Below are 25,449 nucleotides of genomic sequence, written 5' to 3'. Positions count from 1 at the left end.
TCAAGTGTTATCTTATTTAATCCTCATAACAGTGCTATGTGACAAGCTATTACTACCCTCATTTTACAGATGGGGAAAATACAGCAGAAAGTAAGTACCTGGCCCAGTATTACACAACTGGAGAATGTCAAAGCTAGGATTCGGAGCGTGGCAGAATGGCTCCGGAGTTCACTATCCATTCATACCTTCACATGCAACCTGGAGGCTTAGGTCAGGGAAAGTGAGGAATGATGGAAAAGGGATCATACACTTTAGTATCATGAATAATCTTTGAGCTCTGAACTTTACAAACCAAGTCCAGTCCAAGTACTGAGAGCACTTAACTGACTTACAATAAGAATTAAAATGGACATATTTCTATTTCAAAACAACATCTTCAGACAAATAAGTCATAGGCCCTTCTAGATTAGCACTTCCCAATAAGTTACACCAGGCAATTCTTTGACTCTCAAAACAATATACCTAGATCTGGTTCCCATGGCCAGTAACAAAGCTCCAAAAGCCTCTGAGCTTCACGTCCATGTCCTAAGCCAACATGCCCTTGGCCACTTTCCCTACCTAGTGCCGAGTCCTGCCCGCGGCATGCGATGCCACAGGCCACTGCAGAGCCCAGAGGCGCAGGACATCCCTGTGGAGGAAACGGATCCCGGTAGCTCTCGGGAAGGTGGCAGCAGGAAGGGAGAGGTCGCGGCGGAGGGTGGGTCCTGCAGGAAAAGGCAGCTGCTGGGTCCGGGAGAAAAGAAAGGAGCGGAGTGGGGACAGGAGTGGCGAGAGAGACAGGTGGGAACCGGAGTGCTGCAGGGGTGGGCACGGGCCAGGTGAAGAAGGGGGTGCGGAAATCAAAGCGCTCCGAAAGCAGGAAATCACTGGAAGCGGCCCCGGGCGGGGTTGGGGTGGCCTCTCGCAGCCCACGGGCCTCCACGGCGACCTCGCGCGGCCCGCACTTCCCCGGCGGCCGGGCCCGACCCCGCCGCGGCCCGGAGAGGCCAGAACCCTCCCCGCGGCGCCGCTGCCCTTCCGCGCCGCGCTTACCTCGGCCACGGCTGCCTCCTGCTCGGCCCCGCGCTCGATCACCGGCTCATGCCGCGGGGAGTCGGCCACGGCCGCCCGGGTCGGATAGCGCCGAGTCGGCGGCCGCCACCGTCAGGGCCAGGTCTGCGCGAGTGAGCGGCGAGCGCGGCGCGGGCGACAGAGCTCCGAGGATCCACGGCTCCTGGGCTCCGGGCCGTCTGACACGGAGTACACTGCGCATGCGTCAGTGGCCGGCCTACGCCCCCTGCTGGACAGGAGGAGTCAGGGCACCGCTGTAGGGTTTCTCCCTGGCAGGTGCGCGAAGCTCCGGCTCTGCTGAGAAACGCTCGAAGTGTCAGCCTAGTTCATAAAGAGGATGCAAACCCAAACGACGCACCACGCTTCACTTATAAAACGGACAAAAATGTAAACGCTTTATTATAATCAGTGCTGGCGAGCGTGCAACATTCCAGGAGGGCAATTGGGTACTATTCATCAAATGTAAAATGCCCATACCCTTCGTTCCAACAATCCCTCTATGGAGTTTTACCCTGTGGGTATTTTCAACAACGTTTTTCAAAAATATTTACGACAGCATTGTTTCTAATAATAGAAAAACGCTGCAAACAACCAAAATTAATTATTAATTATGGAACATGATTAGAAGGGAATAATGTGAGAATGCAATATATGTAGGTGAAGGAATATCTCAAAGACACGTAAATAGGAAATCATAGTCCAAAACAGTGGGCAGGCGTGCATGATCATTCTTAGGTAAAATGAGTATATGCAAAAACAGGAGAGAGAAAAAATATAAGTAGATGGTTATATTCAGGCAGATATATTCTTCCTGGCAAGAATGCAAGAAGCAATTAACAGTTTTGGGTGGTGTAGATGCGGAGGCAGAAATGGAGGCATTTTCGTTTGTTTCTTTCTGTGTTATTAACATGATTCAGCCTTATACGTGCACAGTAAAACCCCTGTCATAAGGCAGTAAGTTGGAATCTAGAAAATTAAATTAAAACGCAGAGTGCCCACAGCAACCTCGATTAGTATCCGAGTTACGGCACCAAAAAGTACAAAATAAAATAAAATAAAAAATAAAAATAACAGACTGACGTTATTGACAGGTTAATGAAACGGCCCCACCTGTCCTATGCTGTGGCTGGTAGAGTTCTGGTCTGGCTGCAGGATCCAAATCCTTTCTGGTCCCAGATATACTTTATCGCCATCTGGTGGAAGTTGTCAGGTACAGCTTAAATATTCATGGAGATGATATTCATGTAGTAAGTCCCCGAGACCACTGAGACCAGGGACTTACTGAGACTTCGAGCAGCAACTGCGACTCCAGGAATATTTTTGAGTTAATGCTTGCTTGTCACAGATCTCAGGAGATTAGGATGAGAGCACTGAGTCTGGGAAACCCAAATTTTACTTTCCCATATCCAAGAGAGCACTGTTGTGCTCTCCAAATCCCAATCCCATGCAAAATGATAGAAAATTTAGAGCATATATGCTCCATTTGACAACTGGATGGGTGGAGAACAGGGCCACCTTTTATAACCTTAAACTTGCACAATGCCTGGCACATAGCAAGTGCTCAGTTACTACTGTTAAGTGAATAAAGGGTGCCCGGACACTGGGAGGAGCTAACTAGAAATAAGACAAATACATAAGTAAGATTACTCAAAGCAGAAGGTGAAATGTGGCAAAGGAGAATATAAACAAAATGCTATAGAGTTCAAAAAAGGAAGAAGTCACATCCAGTTGGGAAGATCTTGGAAGATTTCAATGAAGAGTTGATGTCTCTGTTTGTCCTGGAGGGCATTTAGGATTTGGGCAAATAGGGAGGTGAAAAGGGCATTCCAGGCAAAGAAAAAAAATCATGAGCAAAGCATGTGTTAAAGAAGGAAAAGCAGCCAGGCATGGTGGCTCATGCTTAGAATCCCAGCACCGTGAGAGGCAGAGGAGGGAGGATTGCCTGAGGCCAAGCATTCAAGACCAGCCTGGACAACATAGACATGTCCCTACTAAAAAAAAAAAAAAAAATAGTAGGGCATGGTGGTGCCTGCCTATAGTCCCAGCCACTCAGGGAGGATAACTTGAGCCCAGGAGTTCGAGGTTACAGTGAACTATGATAGGGCCACTGCACTCCAGCCCAAGCAAAAGAGTGAGACCATATATCTAAAAGAAAAAAAAAAAAGCAAGTAGCAAGCATTTTTCAATCCAATGTGGTTAAAATGGTGTGGCTACATTTCTAGGAGTAGAAACCAAACGAGTAATTGGAATTAGAAGCTGTGATATTGGAAGATACATGATGCTAAAGTAGCCAAGAATGATTTCAGAAAGGAGTAGGAAAGAAGTAATTAGGATCAAGGACCTGATGTTTCTGAGAAGGTAGAAAAGTGTCTTAATAGTTGGTGGTTTAAAGAGAAGAGGCTGTAGAAAGAGGTTACACTACTCACTTTGAAGCTATGGAGCAAAGGTGGCACAGATACCTCCATACCCAGTGAGTCAGGAAATGTGAAAGTTGGAGTTAGAAAGGGAATGGTTTCAAGGAGAGTGGCCTCCTCGGGGGAAAGTAAGTTTACAACTCTAAATACAGTTCACCCTTGAACAACGCAGGTTTGAATACGTGGGTCTACTTATACAGGAATTTTTTTTTTTTTTCAATAAAAGTTACACCGAGTGGCCTGCCTCTCCCACCTCCCTTTCCACCTCCTCTACCTCTTCTACCTTTGCCACCCCTGAGACAGCAAGACCAACCCCTCCTCTTCTTCCTCCTCAGCCTACCCAAAGCAAAGACAATGAGGATGCACATACCCTATAAGCCAGTGTGACCAGTCCTAAATGTACATCTTTGAGAAATGCCCATATTGGCCTAAGGTGGTATATTTAAAAATATGACAATCATTTAAAAAAATTGAAAGTAAAGGCCTATCAACAGAAGAATGGATACATAAGGATAAGTCAAAAATTCATGTTATTTTCAAATACGAGTTCCATTGTGGAACCAATGCAGCGTGGAGAGCTCAAACTATCAACAAAGTGTTTGGGAAGGATGTGGGTAATGAACGCACAGTATGTCGATGGTTTGAGAAATTCCATCCTAGTGATGTTAATCTTGAAATGAGCCACATGGGAGACCCGAGACCAAGGAGGATAATGAAGAGCTGAAAGCTGTAGTGGAAGCGAATCCATGTCTACTTATGCGTGAATTAGCAGCAAGGTTTGATGTTACTATTCCAACAATATTGGGCCATTTGAAACAAATCGGCAAGGTAAAGAAGCTCGATAGATGGTTCTGCCCATCTGCGAGTGTCAGAAGAGAAATCATCTCAAAGCTTGCCTTTCTTTGCTGCTATGACATAAAGGCGATCCATTTCTACACCGTATTGTTATGTGTGATGAAAAGTGGATTCTTTTTGACAATCGCAAGCATTTGGCATAATAGTTGGCTAAAGGCAAAGTGTCAAAATACAGTCCAAAACTGAATATTCATTTTAAAATACTAATGGTGTCTGTTTGGTGGTCCAGCACTGGTATTATCCACTACAGCTTCATGAAACCTGGTCAATCCATTACAGTGGATGTCTACTGCAACCAGTCGGACAAGATGATGAGGATGCGTGGATTAAGCAGCCAAGATTGGTCCATAGATACAGGCCAATCCTCTTGCAAGATGACACCTGACCACATGTCGCACAAACACTGCTGCTCAAACTACAGAGGCTGGACTTGGAAACTCTCTGTCATCCACCATATTCACCAGATCTTGCACCAACTGACTACCACTTCTACACTTTAGACCACTTCTTTCGAGGAAAAATATTCAATTCTCAACAAGCTGTGGAAAACGCCTTTCCCGATTTCATTGCCACTTGCTCTGCAGGCTTCTACGCCGCTGGTGTAAACAAGCTACTGTTAAGATGGCAAAACTGTGTTGATAGTTTGGGTGCATACTTTGATTACTTGTACTGCTTCTTGTTTGAGATACAATAAACTACACTTTTAATTTGAAATCAAACATTTCATATTTAATGATCTATATTTTGTTATAGCAGCCCAAAGGGACTAAGATACAGAGTCAAAGTTGGTGACAGGATCCCTTTGACTCTCAGAGTCTCTGCATTTGAGTGCTATATGTGACTCTTCCACAGAATACCCTGTGAGGGCAGGGTTTTTGTTTATTTTGCCCATTGCTACAGTCCCAGCACCTAGAATAGTCCCTGACACAAAGTAGGGACTTAAGTATTTGTTGAATGAGTAAGTGCATAAGTGAACGAAATAAAACAAAAAGGAAGCATCAAAAAACCATATTCTCTTTTCTGGCTCTAGAAGTGGTTGGTGAGGTGATGCCTGGAGATTCTGCAGCCATTTAGAGACCATGAGGAAATCAGACAGAAGGGGAAAAACCAACACACTAGGGATGGCAAAGTGGACAGATGAACAGAACCTGGATTCCAAGCACCACATTCCCCTGGATGGACAGATGATTGAAGTAATGCTGATAGGCCTCCTGTGAGAGGGACAAATGGGTTCTGAGGAAGAAGGGGCAGCTATCCTTTTAGTACTCTATAGGTGTCTACTAAATGGACTGTGTAGCTTGGAGAAGCCTTGCCACCACCTCAATAGAGCATGGCTGAAAATGAAGTCATGCAGGGGAGATAAGAAAAAGCACAAAACCTGATGACATCATTTGAATTCCTGGCTAGAGCCATGCCTGAAGCATCTGTCTGTCCTTCCTCTTCCAGTTGCGTTAATCCAATAAAATCCCCCTCTCCTTTTTAAATTTGACCATTTGGGATCCTTTGTAAACAAAAGAGTCTTAAGTAAAACAATGGCTTTAAAAATTCTCATTGATTGAAAACAGAAATATACTATTTCCCTAGGCTTTTTTTTTTGTCAACAATGAGAGGATTCTTGCAAGGATTCACAGAAACCACTAGGTAAGTGCATAGAATTGACACATTGGCGCACAAACCTAGGAGACCAGCAAGAATGGTACAAAGCCAAACCTGCATCTCAAGGCTATCGGGGAAGGTAACTCAAGCTACTTTGTTGTTCACCTAGCATATACTCTGCCTCACTTAGGTTCCCCTAGAGAGAGGCTTAAGTGCAGGCTGTTATTCTGGGAAGCAATCTTAGGGAAAGGAATGAGAAGACTAGAACAAGTTCACCAAGAGAAAAGAGAAAGCCAGTCCAAGAGTGCGCTCTAGAGCCGGCTACTGCTATGGGCACCTGGACCTCAATCCCATTAGAGACTGTTTGAGGACTCATGTATTGCAGAATTGTCCATCTGTGTGGAGGAAAGAAACACTTATCCACTGGCCCCTGGCCCCCACTGCTCCAGGACTGGCCCAGACATGTTGACTTCCTTCTTGTTTCTGGTTTGCATGTGCCCCAGGGGTCCGATGGGGTTGTGCAAGAGAAGCCCAGGACAGAAAGTAAAAGCTCTAGGGTGTAGCTGAGATACTGTCAGGATACAAGCACACACAGCTGCCTGGCTGCGGTAACAGGCAAAGCAAAAGGGCAAGTGGAGAGGACTTAAGACTAATGCAAAATATGTCCAACCCACACGCCACAGAAAGATACGCAAGGTGTTCACCCACTCAGCAGAGCACAAGTCAGCTGCGGTTGCAGGCCTCCCTTCTGTCCACTCAGAGATGAGCTCAATTCCCACCCAGATTCTTGGTATAATCAGCCTGTGCTGGGGAACCTACTTGGATTCCCTCTAAAGAAGAACCAGGAGTCATTCTTCTGAAAAATCTAAAGGGATTTGTCACATGGGGGACCCTGAACAACAGTAGCAGAGTGACAATGGAGGTTTCTGGAGAGGATGCACGAGGCTCTCAAATGTGGCCATTTCTTATTCTGACCCTCTGTAAAAGCTGAAATCATCCTAGTAAAATAAATCCAGACAACCAGTGTTTCTTGGAAGTGGGAGTAGAAAGGAGTGGTACATAGCCAATGGGATTAAAAAATAATTAAAAATGAGTACGATGACAACAACCAAACTAACCTGACTGAATCCTGGCTCTGAGACTTTTTAGCTACGTGATAATAGGAACATCTTTCAATCTTCGTCAGGCTCCGTTTCCTCATTTCAGACTCAGCTGGCCAGGATGTTTGAGTCAGAAATAATGTGTGTAAATGACCCACAGTGTCTGGCACATAGAAGGTACTCAGTAAAAGACAGGCAGGAGGAATGAATGAAAGGCAGACAGAAAGAGAAAAAAATTGTAAATTAAATGACATGGTTTGGAGAATGGAAACGCTGATTTTACTGACATTCTCTTAAAAGAGGAGAAAAGGAAGAATCAGCTTTTCTAAGCAGGAGAGTCAGCACCTGGTAGAGTCCTCGGCACACAGTTTACGGTCAGATCAGAAAGCTCATTTAGGCTGTGAACCAAAGCACCCTGGAGATGGGGTAGGCGGCCCCTCGTCTGTACGCTTAGGGTGGAAAAGCCAGCCTAGGTCAGCTCTGGCCCACAGCAGCCTCGGTTCAAGGTGCCAGCCCCAAATCTTTCCCCCACGACTATGGCTAGGTCACTCGGCTTTGGAGACATCAGTGAAGGTGGCTCCTTCCCAGGCAGAAGGAGGAGCTCACTGGAAATTGAGAGGCCACTTCAATTCCCACAGAGAAGCCGCTCCTGGCTCCACCATGGAATCCTGTTCACCTGGTCCCGAGCAGAGTCCTGTCCCAGGTTCCTGGTGTGCTGTGAGCCCACCTGTCCTAAGTGTGGGGAGAACAAGAGGAACAAAGAGAATCAGTACCATTCTCCTTGTAGTTTGGAAGTTATTAATTTTTTTAAAAAAATGTTTTCCGCAAACTCTCTTATTTGTACTGTTCCCTTGACTTGTTTCCCCGGCAACAGAGAAGTATGAAGGCGCCATCAGAAAGAAGGTACAGGTTGTTTGTTTTCTCTTGGTGTGCTCAGCGGGGTGGAGGGCGGCGGCTAGGAGCAGTCACGACTCCTCCATTCTGTAAATCACTCACAACAGAGGCATCTGGCTTCTCCCAGTTTTGTTTAATAGGGGACAGGGATGGCCCAAGTTGAACCACAGCTTAAGGAGTCTCCGGCTGCCACAGAGAAAGGCAAGAAGCAGTTCTTGTTCGGGGGCAAAGCCACGTTGGGTATCTTCCTGGCAAATGGCGCATCCATGGTCTTCCGCAGCGCCGGAACGCCCCAGGTGGGCAGTGGCTGCCAGGCCCTGTGTCCGCGAGGCAACGGCCAGCTCACCTGCGTTGGGCACTCGGCTCCTGGGTCTTACAGGGAGCGGGGTCTTCTGCCACCTGGGCTTCGCCCTCGAGCACCTGCCGGACCCTCTGCATCCCTGGGAAGGGGCAGTGAGGGGCCAGTCAGCACTGATGGCTGATGGGTGGGGACGAACCAGCTGAGGCTGCTGGGGCCAAAGGAGTGAGGGCAGAGTGAAGGACGCAGGTGGGGCCTGGGCCGAAAGGAGGCTGCTCACCCAGGCGAAGCCGGTGGGCCTTGTCTGAGAAGACGAAGCGGAACCAGCCGGGCTCCTTACACTCGAAGGCCTTGCCAAAGGACAGCAGCACCTTCTTGTCTAAAAAGCGACGCCAGAGCAGCATTTCCTCCTCAAAGGTGGCCTCGGGCAGGTACTGGGAGGGTGGAAGGGATCTGGGATATAGATGAGACCCCCCCCCCCGCTCCTCCCATGCTGGGGGGAGGCTGAGGCTCTCTCCCAACCCTCCCCTCCACCTGCATTACCTTTCTCAAGTCAACCCAGATGAAGAAGCCGGCCCCACCACTCAGGAAGGGGATCCCCAGGGCCCTGAGCTCTTCGGAGACATAGGCGTGCGCAGCCTTGAGCCGGGCATGGTTTTCCGGCAGGTACACCTGGTTGATCCAGTCTGTTTGGGCGAAAGGGAAGCCAAAAGATAAATCTCCCATCAGCCCGCTACTCGGACCCGCTAGTCTCAATGCTGAAAAGAAAAAGGCCACAAGCTGCCAGGACTGTGTGAGTCCCTCCTCCAGCTGCTTGATGGGCGGGGAGGGGAGGGTTACAGAGGAGGTAGGAAGGGGGTGGGAATTCCACGTTGGTGTAAAGCACCTAAATCCAGATACGCGGCCCTGACTGCTCCAGATCCCACACCCCGTTCGGGAGCCCAGAGTACAAAGTCCCTTTGGTTACAGAATTGAACCAAAGGTTTATCCAGTTCTAAAGTGATGCTTAGAGTCACACGGATTCAGGCTCAGATTCCAGCGAGGCCACTGACCAGGGGTGGAGCCTCGGGCAACTTCACCTCTTTGATGCTTTTTGGTTGTTGCTGTACAGCTCTATGAGTTTTAACACATGTACAGATTTGTGTCACCACCGCCCTAGCCAGGATTCTGAACAGTTCCATCACCCCAAAGGACCCCCTCATGCTGTTTACAGGCATGTCGGCCCCTTCCTGGCAACCACTGATCTGTTACCCATCGCTACAGTTTTGCCTGTTCCAGAATGTCACAGAAGTGGAATTAAACAGTATGTGATCTTTTGAGACTAGCTTCTTCCACGCAGCAGAACGCCTCTGAGATTAATCCAGGCTGTCACGGACTTTACCGTGAGTGGCACTCCATCATGTGGACGGGCCGCAGTTTGTGTACCCACTCATCCGCGGAAGGATATTGGAGTTGTTTCCAGTTATGGGTGATTATCAATAAAGCAGCTATAAACATTCATTTAGAGGTTTTTGTGTGACCAGCAAGGTCAATATCTAGGAGTGGAATTGCTGGGTCATTCAGTAAGTGTGTGTTTAATTTTATGAGAAACTGCAGAATTATTTTCCAAAGTGGCTGAAAAATCTTCCATTCCCACCAACACTGGATGAGAGTTCCAGCTGCTCCCCATCTTTGTCAACACCTGATGTTGTCACTATTTTTTAAAACTTTTAGCTATTATAGTGGGTGTGTAGTATCTGGTCTTCGTTTTCCTCAACTGTAAAATAATGTGGAAAATACAAGAATTCTTGCTCCTAGGATTCTGAACAGGCACAAATGAGATGCTACAGCAAAAGCAGTTGAAGGGCTCAGTACACAGTGGCAACTACAGGCAACCTTTGCTATCTACACACGCTGTCTGAACCTACTGTCTGAACCTAGCAACAGACCAGATTCTCACATGGAGAGAGAGACACTTCTGTTATAACAACCGTATCTTAGTCGCTTCTGTTCTATTTTTTAAGTGCTCACAGCTAATAATAATGAGTTCACATTGATCAAGTGCCTATCATATGCCAGGCACTATTCTAATTGAATTACAAATCACACTAACCTTACAAGACAGGAACCATCATGATCCTGTTTTACAGAGGAGGAAACTGAGGCTCAGGGAAGTGAACTAATGTGCCACACAGCCAGAAAGTGACCAAGCAGCGTATGAACCCGGTCTGAGCCCAGAGCTGGCCCTCCAAAATGCCACCCTAAATTCTTCTCATGGTAGATGCATCCATGATCCCTGGCCAGTCCCAGGCTGACTCCAAACCTCCCCCCACTTTCAGGTCACCAGGCCCAGATAGTCACCACGGTCCCGGAGCAGCTGTGCCATCTGATACTGGACCAAGCCACTGAGGCCATGATAGCGGCAGAGGGAAGCCACAGCAGTGGCCACATCCTGGTTTTCTGTGTACAGCGTGCCAAAACGGAGCCCAGACATCCCAAAGTCCTGCAGAAAGAAGCACCCTAGGCAGTGGCCAGCCTTCCCTGGAGGAAGCTGGTTCCATCCACCTCCCTGCCCTCCCACCTCCCTGGCCCCGAGGCCAGCCGGGAGCTCACCTTGCTGGTCGCCCACATCACATGGGTCCTCTGGGGGTCAGGCAGCCTGCAGAGGACACAGCGTGGGAACAGGGGCAGTGCAGACGCACAGGGGCTCACCCACGTTTGGTTGAACAAGTGAGGAGATGGACGGATGAATCAGGTTCTGGTTCTGGGTAAAGCCCTGGTTTCACCTCTTTGAACCACCAATTCTCATTCATCCTCTAGAGCAGGACTCAGCAAATAACAGTCCCCAGGGCAAACCCAGCCTGCTGCCTATTTTTGTAAATAAAGTTTTATTGGGACACAGCTACCCTCACTCATTGACATAGTTTCTACAGCAGGGTGGAGTGAGAGACCACATGGCCTGTGAAACTTAAAATATTTACCACCTGGCCTTTTACAGGAAGATTTTGCCAACCCCTGATCAATTCCTCAAAGGGACCTTCCCTGACCGCCCCCAGGGACCAGGCCAATTGGGTACCCCAAGCAAATCCTCTCACAGCTCCCCGGACTTCTCCATTTTAGCATTGATCACGGCCATAATCCAACAGCTAGCTGTGTATTTAGCAGCTAAAATGTTTTTCTGGCTACAAATTACAGTTCCACATGGGAAGGGCCTACGTCTTCCTTGTTCAGTGTCGTAACCCCAGCACGAAGCACAGTTCCTGGCACGGGAGAGATACTCAATACACGCTGTTTCCATGACTAACCAAGGGTCATGGACAAGTCACTGCTTTCTCTGTGTCCCACTTTCCTAGTCCATAAAACGAATGGGAGTAACGATCCATGCTCTGTCTACTCCGCAGAGCTTTGTGAGGACTAGGACGAGAGGACCAATGGCAAGGCCCTTGCGGGGCTGAAGGTTCTGAACAAGCAGCAGGAACTGTTTGAGTTCCTGAAGGTCAGACCTGACAGATGATCTGGTCCAAGTGTTTCCAGAGGTGTTTTGGCCACAAATTCTTCCTTGCACCAAATCTAATTTTTTAAAAGCCCCATATTTAAATATCCAGAAGTGTTTGGCACATGCAAATGGCTCCAGAAGTATTTGCTGAAAGAATGAGTGAGTGAGTGAATGAATGAATAAAACTAGTTACTCTGGGGACGAAGGAATCAGCAAAAGCAGCCAGTTTCTCACCCACGCGGGCCTCCCTCAAGGAATCTTAAGGCCTCTCCTCGGAGCTCTCAGAAACCACAGAGTAACTTGAAAACCACTGATCTAGGCCAACCCTTCCACTGTCTCATTAGGGGATCTGAGGATCAGTGGGATAAGCTGGATGCAAGAGGCCTTGCCCTGGGCAAGCCCTGCCCTGCAGAATGCGCCGGAAAGAGGCCAGAGCACCGCGGGAGAATGGGGGGCTGGAGGAGTTAGCCGTGTCGGGGGAGCCTCACCTTTCCAGGCTCAGGACGCTGCGGTACCCAACTGACTCCTCAAACACGGACAGCATGTAGACCTCGTCCACAACCACGTGCAGCTTGTGCCTGCAGTGAGGCAGGTGGTGGGAGAAGACAGCTTGGTGTGCAGGACAAATGTGTTCCCCAGTGGGGTGACAGTGCCCCAGAAACCCAGAGGGACCTAGGTCTAGCCCAGGGCCACCCAAATTGTTTTCTCCAGGAACACTCTTCTTTTGTCTATTTTTTCAAACAATCAGGAAGCCACACATACAAAGAAGATGACCATGGAGCTTCCAAAGTGCTGTAGGGGAGAGGGGGACCCCCCAGGTACCCCCATGGAGGGGCACACTTAAGTGTGAGGGCTCAAATGAAAAAGACCCGGAGTCGAGTGTGGCTCCACACCCCATGTGATTACTCTGAGGCCCGGGGAACTGGGCAGAATAACAGTGTCAGTACTTGGCAGGGTGGCTGTGAGGACTGTATGAGATACATGAAGTGCTTAGCTTGGTGCCTGGCCCCTGGAGCGTGCAATAAACGACAGCTGTTGTCAGAGAGAGAGAAAGAGAGAGAGATGGCATCCCACAAATCCCTGCTTCCCCACCCCACTGCAGGAAGGGGGCAAAGAAGCCCGCAGTGGGGTGAAGAGGGTACAAGGGCCTGTCCAGACACCCTGAGAGGGGGAGTGCGGGGTACCTCACCTCTTGGCAAATACCAGGTACTCCTGCAGCTCTCCTGGGGAGTAGACGTCACCCAGAGGGTTCTGGGGGTTGATCAGGATGAGGCCTTTGACCTTTACACTCTGAAACCATCCACGGGGCAAGAGACCCTCAGCTCTTCCCCAAGGCCAGAGCTGCACCATCAAAGGGGCTAATCACTGTGCGGCTCACAGGGGAATGCGAGGGGAACACATCCATGCCCCAACTGGAAGCAAGTAAGTAGGACACAGAATTCCACCTACGGCATTGTGCCAAGGATGAAAAGAAAACGAACGCAGAGAACATGGCCCAGAGGGAAATGTGTCCAAATGCCAGGAGGTCACCTTTGTTGGTGGAATTATGGGTGGGCCCTTTGCCCACTTTCAAAATTCCTACAGTGGGCATGGACAGCTTTAACAACCAAGGTAAAGAACACGAAGTAGACAGATTTTTAAAGGGTGGACTGGAAGGAACCACTGGAGTCCTGGTCTCTGCCTCTCTTCAGGAGGCCTCCGATACCCTCAGAGTGGGCAGGGCCACCCCTCAAATCTCTGAGAGACTTGTTAAACCGTAGACTCCTGCACTCCACACTTGACCTGCTGAATTGGAATCAGATGGGGTGGGGACAGGGGGTACTTTTGGTGAAGGTCTGTTCACTGGGGTTTGAGAATCTTTTTCCAAAGGGAAAGTCGTGCCTGACTCCCAGACAGGTTCGGTGCCACCACCCTCCCCGCCTGTTCCATGCCAACCCTACTCCCACGTGGAGATCAGCCACAGGAAGAGGGGTCCATGCCCTGCTTGGACCCACCCACTCCCAACCTTGGGTTGGATTTGATCCCCACACCTTAGAATTAGCTTCTTGCAGGGCCATCTCCAGCTTCTCCACTGTGAGCTGGAAGGGGCGTGTGTCTGTCCCAGTGACCTGGAAAAAGACCCACCAAAGCCACCAACCAAATTCAGTGACACCCTCCCCCAAACCTGAACTCTCAGGCCTCTCCTCCCCTGTAATTTCCAGCCTCCTTGGAACAGCCACTAGAAAAACAAGGGGTGGGTGTCAGTCCCTCTTACTGCCATCCACCCCACCCCCTCACATCAGGGACACCCTCATCATTCTTAGGTTTCCGGCAGAGGCCCCAGGGGCCCGTTGATTGAGGTCCAGGGACTTCCACGTTGAGGGCTTCTCTGCCCTTTCCCCACCCACTGCTTCTGGAGCTGGCTCTTGGCTTCTACAGCGACCTTAGGATCTCAGAGCCTCTGCCAAGCACGACAGCCATGTGGCAACAGAAGGCTCTATTCCCCGTTCCCCACAACCCCAGAGCCCCCACCACGGACTTCCTGCAATGTCCACCCTCAAATTCAGACTCAGGAAACTCTTGGCCTACAGGCAGGCCCAGGTCCCACCTGGGTTGCCAGGAGCTCTTACCTCACTGTCCAGGTAGACATAGGCCAGCCGGACGTTGCCATAGAGATAGACGTGCTGTGTGATGGCTCCGTAGTATGGGGTAGGGATCAGGAAAGCTTCTGGGGGCCACAGGGGACCAGGGCCTGTCACCCTCTGGCTGGAACACACCACACCCCCTGTCCATTGGCCCCACTGCCTCTCCAAGTCCTTAGGGACTATTTGGGGCATGCTTGCACTCTCAACTCCCAAAATTCTTTTTCAAGCCATGATCCACTGAGATCAGTTCCTTTTCTAATAATTAACAGCCACCATTTACTGAGCACTTACTATGTGCTGGGAACTGTGCTGAACATTTATTTGCATTTTATCTCATTTGCTCCTCACAATCACTCTCCCAAGTAGGTACTATTGTCATCCTAACTTTATAGACAGGAAACTGAAGCTTAGAGGGTCGCTGTTCTTGATTGTTCTAGAATGGGAAAGAAATTGCCTATTATGTCCTTACAATGAATCTTCCTTTTGTGGTTCCAGTCCTGGTTACCACCTCTTTGTGTCACTTTGACAAGTTGTTTAACCTCCTGTGCCTTAGTCTCCTTATCTGTAAAATGGGGATGACCCTAGAACCTACTTTGTAGGGTGTTGCGAGAACTAAATGGTACACGTGTGTAAAGCCTCAAGCCAGTACCTGGCCAATAAATGTTACTAATATTATCACTATTAGTTAAGCCATCATCATGAGCCTCTGTTCCTGGCCGCGACCAGTTCTTAATGCAACAATGGCTCTTGTACCGGTGCTGCTGGCCGCCTGCTCAACAGACATTCTGATTTCCTTCCTTGCTGAGAGAGAGCCAGTTTTTCCAGCTATGACCTGCAACATGACTGGCAGCCTGAGAGGATGAGCCACATCTGGTTTAAGGCAACCCTGGTTCCCTCCCCCAGGGATCACTTTGGGAATGGGTTTACAGGTCGGTTCTGGTCGGTAATATACCAGGGGCCTCTGCTGGGACTCCTCTGGGAAGAGCATCCCCAGCCCCTCTCCTGATAAACAAGAGATAGGCACAATTTCGTCCTTTTCTTCCTGCGCTAAGACACACTGTCACACGAGGATGCAACAAACACCTTGCAACCATGAAGCAAAGACAAAGAGAAAGCCCAGGACCCTGACATCACACTCACCTGCCCCGGAACTGCCAGCCCCTGGGTGTCTTGTTCCACCTGCAGTCTAGTATATTCCATCATGGCCCAAAGCATACTGCTGCGGCCCTTGAGGCCAGCACCCGGGGATGCCATGGGCACACACTGCTCCCAGTGCAAAGCGGGCCCCAGAGCTCACTTACCCCCCACCTCACACAGCACGGTGGCCAGAGCAGAGAAGAGGGAGGCACAGCCGTTCAGAACCACCACCTGCGGGTGACACATCCACGAGACAGAGATGAATCATTCCATGAGGGAGCCAGGACCCACAGCCTCTGTCCCAGGACAGCACAGAGGGCAAGCCAGGGCCCTCCCCATGCCCTCCAGGGCTCTGTCACAACAAAGCCCAGAGGTCCCCAAAGGCCCCTCCCTGCCAACGGCCACGCTGTTCCATGTGGACCCTGCTCCAGATCATCTGAGCAAGGTAGAGGGGGCTGGTCACCCAGAGGGTCTTGCCTGGAGGCGTGGCGGCAGAGGGGCCATAGAACAAAGTGGCTCAGAAATTATACCCAAAACTCTAAACGTCCAGGATTGGGGGCAGGAAGGGAGGAGGTGTTCCTAATTCTACCTTGAAACAAATCAAAACCAAGTGTAAGGCAGATCCCAATCCCACCTTGCCCCTGACCAGCCAAAAGTTGGGAGGGGAGGCGGAAGAGCAGGAGGAAGCAGAGGAGGGGGCTACTCACATTCTCTGGTTTGAGGGGTGCCGGGCTCTTGCAGTAGAAAGACAGGAACTTGGCCACTTCCTCTCGCAGGCTGGAGATAAGACAGGTGGGCAGTGCTTGCCAGAGGGCCCTCAACCCACGATGCAGCCCAGAGCTCCTCTGGCAACTCTGTAGGCAGCTGCCACTACTCTCCCCAGTTTCCCACTGGGAGGTGTGGTCGTCACACCTGTCCACTCCTTGGCACCCACCTCCCCGCCACCACCCCCCCCACCACATGCATTGCAGTAGTTCCAGGACACCACACCCCACCTGGTCAGGAGACCTCAGGGATACCAAAAGTAACACTCTACATGTAGATCTAACTAATCATCATAATAAATATTATTATTATCATAGCTATTAGTGCTAATATTTTTTGAGCATTTACCTTATACAAATGTTATTTAGAAAATTTTACTCATTTACTCTTCATAATAATCCTATGATGAGACTACTACTATTATTATCATTATTATTCCTATTGTATAGACAAAGAAACTGAGGACTAAAGGAAGGAAGTCACCTGCTGGCAAGAGGCAGAGTCCACACTGAAGCCCAGTGGTCTGACGCCAGGGCCTACCCTCCTAATTACTACGCTAAAAGAACGTAGTACTTTGCAATCAGTCTTGGGATCAAGTCCTATTTGGCCACCAAGCTCTGAAAACAGTGTCCCCTAGTAAGCGCTCAATGAGTACAAACCATTCATAGTACTATTTACCACCTGCCCTCTCGCCATTAGAAAAAGGCCCCAGCAAGCTCCCCCGACACCAGTGCTGGCTCCTCTGAGCTACTGAGACAGCAAGAACGAAGACGCCGCACCTGACAGCCCTCCCCACACCTAACACCCAGGGTCGCAGAAACCAAGCTGGGGAGTTCCTGAGCCGGGGTGGGACCAGCCGGAGGCACCAGTTCCTGGCAGATGCTCTAGAAGACCCCGCAATTGCCAGGTCTTCAGGACTAGACCCTCGGCCCATGGCAGGCTTGCTCAACTTGCACTATCGACATTTGCAGCCAGATAATTCTTTGTTGTGGGGGCTACACTGTGCACCATACGAGCTGCAGCATCCTGGCCTCTACCCACCAAATGCCAATACACCTCATTCCAGTTAGGACGACCAAAAATGTCTCCAGATGTTGCCACACATTCCCGGGGGCAAACTCGCCCAGTGTTGAGACCCACTGGCCTATGGCTACTACTTACAACAGGTGTCCCCTCCAGTCAGGGTACTGCAGCAGGGACGGCTCCACCCACTGCATGTCGGGCTGAGTCAGCTGGGGACAGAGAGGGAAGAGCGGGGCTGACAGCCGGCACTGCCACCTGCATCCACAGCACCGAGGCCTGTAAAGCCAAGTGCTTGTTCTGCTCACCAGAGACACAGCGCAGGGACAGCTTTTTCAGGCCCATTTTGGCAGATGAGGAAAACAAGGTTTCAAAAAAGTGAGGTCACTCAGCCAAAGTCACCGAGCTAGAAAGTGACAGAGCTGAGGACAAACAGCCAGGATTTCTGACTTCTAGTCCGGTGTTTTATATAGCGCTGGCACCTGAAAAACTGGAGAGGTGGCTCTGCAGAGGCAGCAGTGGGAGACCACGCTGCTCAGCGTCTCCATGGGGTGACGGAAGAGGCCCCAGCAGTGGGGCCTGTCACCTCAGTCCCCAACTTCTGGAGGGACTCAGGCCACTGTCTTCCTGCAGGCTGAGCTCAACCTCACACTTTGGAAAATGTGGCAGTTTCTAGACCACCCACTCTGTGACCAGGTGCTGGGTTAGTAACTCCTTGGGCATCACAGGAACAGTGTCAAAAAAGAGCCAGTGCAGTGGACTTGGCAGTGGGACCGGAAGCAAGAAAAGGAATCAGCCACTTCTGTGTAACTGGGTCCAGCCTTCCTCTCTCTCTCCCTCCCGCAGAGCACTGTCCAATATGGCAGCCACTGACCCCGTGTGGCTCTTGAGCACATGGAAACATGGCTAGTCTGAATTGAGAAACACTAGCTTTTGAAGACTTGGTATAAAAAAGTACGTAAAATATACCATTAATAATTTTTTATTGATTACATGTTGAGATGGTCATATTTTGAATATATTAGGCTAAATAAAATACATTATTAAGATTAATTTTACCAGGTTTTTTTAACCTTTTTAACAGAATATTTATAATTATATCTGTGGCTCACTTTTTATTTATTTTTGGCACTGAGCTGCCAGAGGAGGAGGAGTGGGCTTTAGGTTACACAGGTCTTTCAAACCTATTCCCTGCAGCCCCTGCCCCTTGGGGCTTGGATTTTTCACCTTTGGAAATATATTCCTTTGGATTAAGCCTTGCTGTCTCTACAAACCCGAACTCTGCCACTGCAGCCTTGGGAGACATATTTATTAGGTATTTCCAGTGGTTTGCTAGAGATGGTTCACACCAGTTCAAGAAATCTGATTGTGAAGTTTTCAGGAATTTTGCAAGCTATGTTAAAAACAGCCATTTTTAAAAATTAAATTAATATAAACTTAAAATTAAGTAAATTATCTTAAAAACAAAGGAAATAAGCATTCTTAACATCATCGCTTCCTGATTTGTTACTACATATCGCTGTCTATGCTCTTGCAATCATTTCGATGCGTCCGTACGGTGGAAAATGACATAAAGTGCACCAGTGCGTCTTTCTTCCAACTCTGCATGCAGTGATGTCACATCAGTAGCTTGAAATCGGCCATGGTGCCAACTGACACCACGGAAATTGGCAAAGATACAAATTAGGGCTTTTGTTGTTGTTGTTTTCCCCAGAAGAGCCAGTTGCTAAATACTGGCCACATAGCACTGTTCCGCCCCTGATCCCCTCCCTGCCCCCCACCCCAGATCAGGGACCCAACACGGCAGGAGGCACCGAGTAAGGGAAAGAGTCTGAAGAGGATCACAGTGGGCAAGTGACTCACTCAAGATCACACAGAAAGTTGTCCCTGAGGCAGGCCTGGAAGCGGGGTCTCCTGACTCCCAAGCCAGGGCTACTAAGGCAAGCAGCAAGCTCTTGTGGGGGAAGCATTCCAGGGGAGACAGCCCCTCAAAGCTGATGATGCCACCCAGAGTACCCCAGGACTTACCCTCCTGGACAGCAGATCAAAACAGAGTTTATTCTCACTGGTGCCCAAGTTAACGATGCCCTGGAGAAGAGATGTACAGAGGCAGGGTGAGCAGGCAGGAGAGTGCCAATGAAAGGTCCAAGGGGCCTGGGAAGAGTGGCTCACACCTGGAATCCTAGCACTCTGGGACGCCAAGGTGGGAGGATCGCTTGAGGTCAGGAGTTCGAGACCAACCTGAGCAACAGCGAGATCCCATCTCTACTAAAAACAGAAAAATTTAGCCAGGTGTGATGGTGCCTACCTATACTCTCAGCTACTTGGGAGGCTGAGGCAGAAGGATCACTTGAGCCCAGGAATTGGAGGTTGCAGTGAGCTATGACGCCGCCTATGCATTCTAGCTCCAGCAGCAGAATGAGTCTCAAAAAAAAAAAAAAAAAAAAGGCCCAAGGAGCCCACAGAGTCTTCAAAGCAACGTGGGAGCTCCCTGCAATCCTGCCCTTCCAACCCTGTCCTTGCCTCTGCCCAAGCTGTGCCCTCCACTCAGCTCCCATTTCTAAAGCTCTGTCCAAATGCCATCTCCTCCAGGGAGCCACCCCATAATCCCACCTGGAAGGATCTTTTCTGCTTCTGGATCCTACAGGTCTTGATCTGTCCTCTTTAGAGCATGGGTCAGATTCTGCCCCAGGTCAGGGGAACTGACGTATATGCTGTATCTCCCTATGAGGGTAAGCTCCCTGGAGGCCAGAGGCATGCCAAAGACACCGCTGTATCTCTCAAGGGGCTTAGCAGAACTCAGTACGTGTTTGCAGGATGAAAGAAGGTTCGCAGTAAATTGGCACCCTGGCAGGAACAGGAACAGGGTGGGAGTAGATAAAGAAGACCTCTGTGTCGGTGTAAACACTCCCCAGGAGATCCCTGCAACATCACACAACACCTAGATCCTTGGCCAGCAGGAGAGGGAGGCTGGAAAGCAGGCACCACGTTCTCCCTCACAGAGACCCCAGAGAGGCTGGTGCAGACCCCCCCCCCCCCCCCCCCCCCGCTAACTCCTGACCCCCGAGCTAATGTAGGGAAGTGAAGCAAGGAGGGAAGATGCAAAAGTAGAATTTGAATGAGATTATGACAAGATAAAAGGCAGTGCTGCTTCCTCCTCTAGGAAGCTAGCTGGGAGGCTCCTCCACCCACAGCCAATCCATCCGCATATCCTAGCAGTTCTCCCTTCAAAACCCATGCACGGTCCAACCGCTTTCACCCTCCGTTCCTGAGCCCAGTACCGGCCACCATAATTTCTTATCCATGTCATCGCCATAGCCTCCCTACTTCCTCTCTTGCATACTCCCCTATCTCTACACAGCAGTCCAAGGCATCTTTTAAAAACTGAACTCAGATCAAATTCCCCCTCCTTTGACTGTCTACTATCCCACTTTGTGTGAAATCAGACGGCTCGCCATGTCTTGTGGCATCCTACAGGACCTATTACCACTGCCACCCATTATCATTTTAAAAACCCCATATTTGCTTTATTTTTTAATAGAATTTATTTCTCAGAGAAGCTTTAGGTTCACAGCAAAATTGAGTAGAAAGGACAGAGTTCCCGTATACCCTTTGCCCCCCACATACTTTCCCATGTACTCTATTCCCCACTGTCTTAGTCCGTTTTGTGCTGCTATAACAGAATACCACAGACCGAGTAATTGATAAATGATAGAAATTTGTTTCTCATGGTTCTGGAGGCTAGAAATCCAAGATCAAGGTACTGGCAAATAGTGAGGGCCTTCTCATTACCTTTCTGATCTCACTGCCTGCCCACCTAGCTTTACTCCAGCCCCAGTGGCCCCTTAGCTGTCCCTTGAACTCACCAAGCACAGGTCCACCCCAGGGCCTTTGCACTGCCTATTCCCTCTACCTGGAATGCTCTTCCCCCAGATATCTGCATGGCTTGCTTCCTGGGGCGGGCAGCCTCTAAGATCCCCACCTCCTGAAAGCCAAATCGCTTGAATGTCGGCTGGACTGAGTGACCCGCTGCTAATGAACAGAACATGCAGAGGTGATGATGTCCCTTCCGAGGGGAGGTTATAAAGAGTCTGTGGCTTCCATCATGATCTCTCATTCTCCCTTGGATCGCTTGCCCTGAGGAAGCCAGCTGCCATGGCATGAGGCTGTCATGTGGAGAACCCCACGGTGGGAAGAGACCGAGGCCTGCCAATCACCACGTGAGTGAGTTTGGAAATAGAAAAGTCAAGCTTTCGGATGAGACCGCAGCCCCAGCTTCACGGCAACTTCATAGAAGATCTTGGGCCTGAAGCACCCGCCAGGATTTCCGAGCCCCAGAAATTGTGAAATGTTTGCTGTTTTAAGCAGCAGAGATTGGAGGTAATTTATCTCACAGTAATAGAAAACTAATATAATCCCTCATGTTTCCCAAGTCTCTGCTCAAATGTCACCCTATTAAAGTACCCTTCCGTGACCTCCTATTAAATAGCAATACCCCACCCATAATTCACTGTCCTCTTTACCCTGATTTATTTTTCTCTGCATCACCATATACTATCTATTTTATTCTCTGTTCACTCTCTGTCTCCTCATCTAGAATATAAACTCTGTGAGGACAGGAAATTTGTTTTTGTTCACTGCTGTAACTCTAGCACCTAAAACAGTGCCTGGCACCTGGTAGACACTCATCAAATAAAGATTATTAAAGGGTTATTTGTGACAGCTCTCTGACTTCTGAAGGTATTACCAGAAATAACTTTTAATAATTGGGACATATTATATTAATAATAATAGCAGGTACCATTTATTGAGTGTACTAGGTGGCAAGCATTATGCTAATAACTTCATACACCTGCTCCTGTTTAATCTTTACTTTTCTACAGGGCAGGTAGTATCATCCCATTTTAGAGACGAACGAGATTCAAAGAGGCCAAGTAACTAGCTCAACAATACAAAACCTATACGTGAAAAAGTTGTGACCGGAACCCTAGTTCTGCCCCAGCTCCAAAGTTGGAGAGTTGACAGGTTGTGGGTCAGAATCCATAGAATAGCATTCTATGGGCCGGATGAGGTGGCTTACACCTGTAATCCTAGCACTTTAGGAGGCCAAAGATGGAGGACTGTAGGAGCCCAGGAGTTTAAGACCAGCCTGAGCAACACAAGACCCCATCTCTACAAAAACTTTTAAAAATTAGCCAGGTGTGGTGGCGCATAGCTGTGTCCCAGCTACTCAGGAGGCTGAGGCAGGAGGATCGCTCAAGCCCAGGAGTCTGAGTTTGCGGTGAGCTATGATGACACCACTATACTCCAGCCCGGGCAACAGAGTGAGACCCTGTCTCAGACAAAAAAAAAAAAAAAAAGCATTCTGTGGTGCTTGAATTCCTCCCTCACAAATCGGGGTCCCCTTTATTATAATGGGCCATTTTCTGATCCAGGCAATAAATGGGGGACTCTCTGAGCTACATCAGAAGCCCTCTTGGAGGTCAGAGGGCCATAACTCCAACCTGGCAAGAGCAAGCTGGGATTGCTGAGTGCTGTCCTACTGGGGAAGGTAGGGTACCCCACCCTGCAACCCCCTCTTGGGTCCCAGTGGGAGGAGAGCCTCACTCACAGTGGGGTTCTTGTCCTCATCATACTCATCCATGTGGTAGGTCCTGTAGCCCTCCTCAGCTGAGTCCCAGAACCATTTAATCATTCTTCCTCTAGAGGACAGATAGGAGCTGTCAGAGAACATGACGGCATCACCCACTCCGTGGAGTTCCGGCAGCTTCTGGCCTGGTTTTCTGGAGCATTCTCCTTCCAGACAATCCCCATCGCTACTGCCCAGGTCCCGTGTGGAGGCTGGGCCCGCACAGGTGGTAGGTGTCCCAGATTCTTTCCCAGGAAGTGTGAACATCTACAAAAAGACAGAAGCACTCAGTGCACAGGCCTCAAGGCTCTCCCTAGCACCAAGCATCAAAAATCAGTTGGAGGCCGGGCGCGGTGGCTCACGCCTGTAATCCTAGCACTCTGGGAGGCCGAGGTGGGCGGATCGTTTGAGCTCAGGAGTTCAAGACCAGCCTGAGCAAGAGCGAGACCCCATCTCTACTAAAAATAGAAAGAAATTATATGGACAGCTAAAAAATATATATAGAAAAAATTAGCCGGGCATGGTGGCACATGCCTGTAGTCCCAGCTACTCGGGAGGCTGAGACAGGAGGATCGCTTGAGCTCAGGAGTTTGAGGTTGCTGTGAGCTAGGCTGATGCCACGGCACTCACTCTAGCCTGGGCAACAGAGTGAGACTCTGTCTCAAAAAAAAAAAAAAAAAAAAAAAAAAAAAAATCAGTTGGAGTCACGTGGGTCTCCTTTCTCTTATCTGCTCCTTCCTTTAAGTTCATGCAACCATCACTTCCTGTGTCCCTTCCTAGTTGTAACCATGTGTGCCATCACTTCAATCAGTAAAATCCGATGAGGACCTCGTACGTGCCAGGGGCTGGACTTGCTACATTGATTTGACTTTCGTATTGCTGCTTTAGCTTGTTACACTTCTGCAGAAGTTTTTCATTCTGCAGCCTAAGAGGTCACCAACATTCTTTTTTCCACCCTTGCTGACCTCAATTACAAAAAGCCAAGTTAAAATGTTGACAGTCAAAGCAGATCATTGCCAAGGAGTCCTGGGAGTCTTGTGGCATAGAGAGTAGGATGAGATTGTTTAGCGGTCTGGAACGGATGGTGGGTGAGAACTGGGCGGAGGGAGGAGTGAGGGTTTCCACAAGTGCAGGTTACCCGGGGCGGGGCCGTCTTCACTCTGGATGGAGGGAGGTGTGGGCGCCAGGAGAGAGCGGTCTCAACCTGCCAATGTGAGCTCCTTCACCTCTCTAAGCCGTGTATACCCTCATCTGTACAGTGGGTATAACTGTAACCACCTCACGGGGTAGCAGCGAGGATGTAAACATAGCAGATAATGAAAACAAGGTACTTAGAACAAATCCTGGTTCATGGCCAACGTTCAATAAAATATGAGTCATCATGTCATAACTCCTCACCAATTTTCCCAATCCCAATGCACAAGCTCTAACACACCAAATGACGGGTGGTGATCAGTGGGTGGCCCAGAAAAAGGGGCGCGGTTAAATTTTGTTCCCTGAAGTCTTCTCAGGGGTCCTCTCCCAATTGGCTGGGCTCTCCCAACATCCCAGGTCCCGTAGACGGGAGGCCGGGATGGGCCACACAGCCTGGGACCCGGGGACGGTAGGGTTCCAGGCTCCAGGTGTCCAGCGGGGCGGTGGCAAGTCTATAGCCGGACACCCGTGCCCTGACCAGGCCTCGGAGTCCCGCAAGCCAGGCGGCTGTCGCGCGTTATAAACCGAAAGGGCCCTCTGCGGTGCGCAGGACGCCTTTCGAGAGACCGCTCCGGGCGGGGTTCCAGGCGGAGGAGGCGTGACCAGTGCCAAGGGCCTCGACACGGAAGTGCAGGGGCTTTTGCAGAGTGCACAGAGGGAGGCCGGGAGGGCTTCCCTCTCTGCAAAGTGGGGGATCACACCTACTTGGCAGAGCTGGGGGAGGCAGGCGCTGGCACTCGGCAGACGCGCGTTAAGTGTCCGTTTCCTGCGCCCGGAAACGCCCTCCGGCGCTTTACGCGCGGTGAGGACAGCCGTGGCCCCGCGGCCCAGCGCGCCCGGGCTCGGGAACCGAGGGCCGTCCGCGTCCGGGCCGGGTTTCTGGGACTGTTCGGGGCGCAGCTCGCCCCCTCGCCACCCAAGCCGGAGAACGCCTAGATGGGGCCTGCGCCTGCCGGGGCGCACACGTGGCTGCACCGCGGGACAGGGAAGGGTAACCGGAGAAGGGGAAGGGGCCGAGGGGCGGAGACCCGCGGGAGGCGGGGGCGGAGCGCCCGCTCTGGCCTCGGCTCTCGGTGGCCTGAGAGTGCGGGGCCGCCTCGGGGCGGGTCAACCCCAGCTGGCACGTGGGGCGCCTCCCTGCGCCTCCCGGCCTTAGTGCCCCGGATTTTCAGAGGCGATTGGAGCCACAGACATTTCTTGGCAGATGGTGCTTGGCTGCGGTTTACGGAAAAGACTTTCCAAATTAGGGTGAGAGCATCCATAGGTCTTTCACCAGAGCTTGTGATTTGTAGGGGATTTTCTTCGACCCTCATAGGTTCTTTGTTGGAAGGGATTCCTATTACAAATGACAAATTAACGAGAGAAAAAAACAAATTTACTGTCATGTATATTTCACAT

At 50.0% G+C, this 25,449-nt stretch overlaps 2 protein-coding genes across 2 annotated transcripts in view; both read right to left on the bottom strand.

Annotated features, from left to right (window-relative positions):
• EXT2 (exostosin glycosyltransferase 2) overlaps window positions 1–1,143 on the bottom strand; it is a 124,143-nt gene extending 123,000 nt beyond the window's left edge. Inside the window, exon 1 of the mRNA XM_069471268.1 lies at window positions 1,033–1,143. The gene's annotated coding sequence lies outside the window, so the exon portion shown is untranslated. The remainder of the gene's footprint in view (window positions 1–1,032) is intronic.
• Window positions 1,144–7,361: 6,218 nt separating this feature from the next.
• ACCS (1-aminocyclopropane-1-carboxylate synthase homolog (inactive)) lies at window positions 7,362–25,025 on the bottom strand. The gene is made up of 15 exons (XM_069471267.1): window positions 24,757–25,025; window positions 22,840–23,124; window positions 19,257–19,316; window positions 17,370–17,440; window positions 16,151–16,220; window positions 15,608–15,674; window positions 14,292–14,389; window positions 13,713–13,790; window positions 12,872–12,972; window positions 12,171–12,260; window positions 10,800–10,845; window positions 10,548–10,689; window positions 8,751–8,893; window positions 8,488–8,641; window positions 7,362–8,349 (listed from the first exon to the last, which is right to left on the bottom strand). The coding sequence occupies exons 2-15, from the start codon at window positions 23,122–23,124 to the stop codon at window positions 8,252–8,254; spliced, it is 1,503 nt and encodes a 500-aa protein (XP_069327368.1). The 5' UTR covers window positions 24,757–25,025; the 3' UTR covers window positions 7,362–8,251.
• Window positions 25,026–25,449: the final 424 nt, after the last annotated feature.

Source organism: Eulemur rufifrons, chromosome 6 (genome assembly GCF_041146395.1).
Source record: "Eulemur rufifrons isolate Redbay chromosome 6, OSU_ERuf_1, whole genome shotgun sequence".
Classification (NCBI taxonomy): domain Eukaryota; kingdom Metazoa; phylum Chordata; class Mammalia; order Primates; family Lemuridae; genus Eulemur; species Eulemur rufifrons.
This window is presented reverse-complemented; position numbering and strand designations above follow the sequence as displayed.

Excerpts from the sequence above, each read along its gene's own strand:
- ACCS (XM_069471267.1), bottom strand. The coding sequence starts at position 23,124 with ATGTTCACACTTCCTGGGAAAGAATCTGGGACACCTACCACCTGTGCG. Across the intron at positions 12,261-12,871 it reads TACCTGGTATTTGCCAAGAG|GCACAAGCTGCACGTGGTTG; the intron begins GTGAGGTACCCC and ends GCCTCACTGCAG. Across the intron at positions 8,350-8,487 it reads GGCCCACCGGCTTCGCCTGG|GGATGCAGAGGGTCCGGCAG; the intron begins GTGAGCAGCCTC and ends GCCCCTTCCCAG.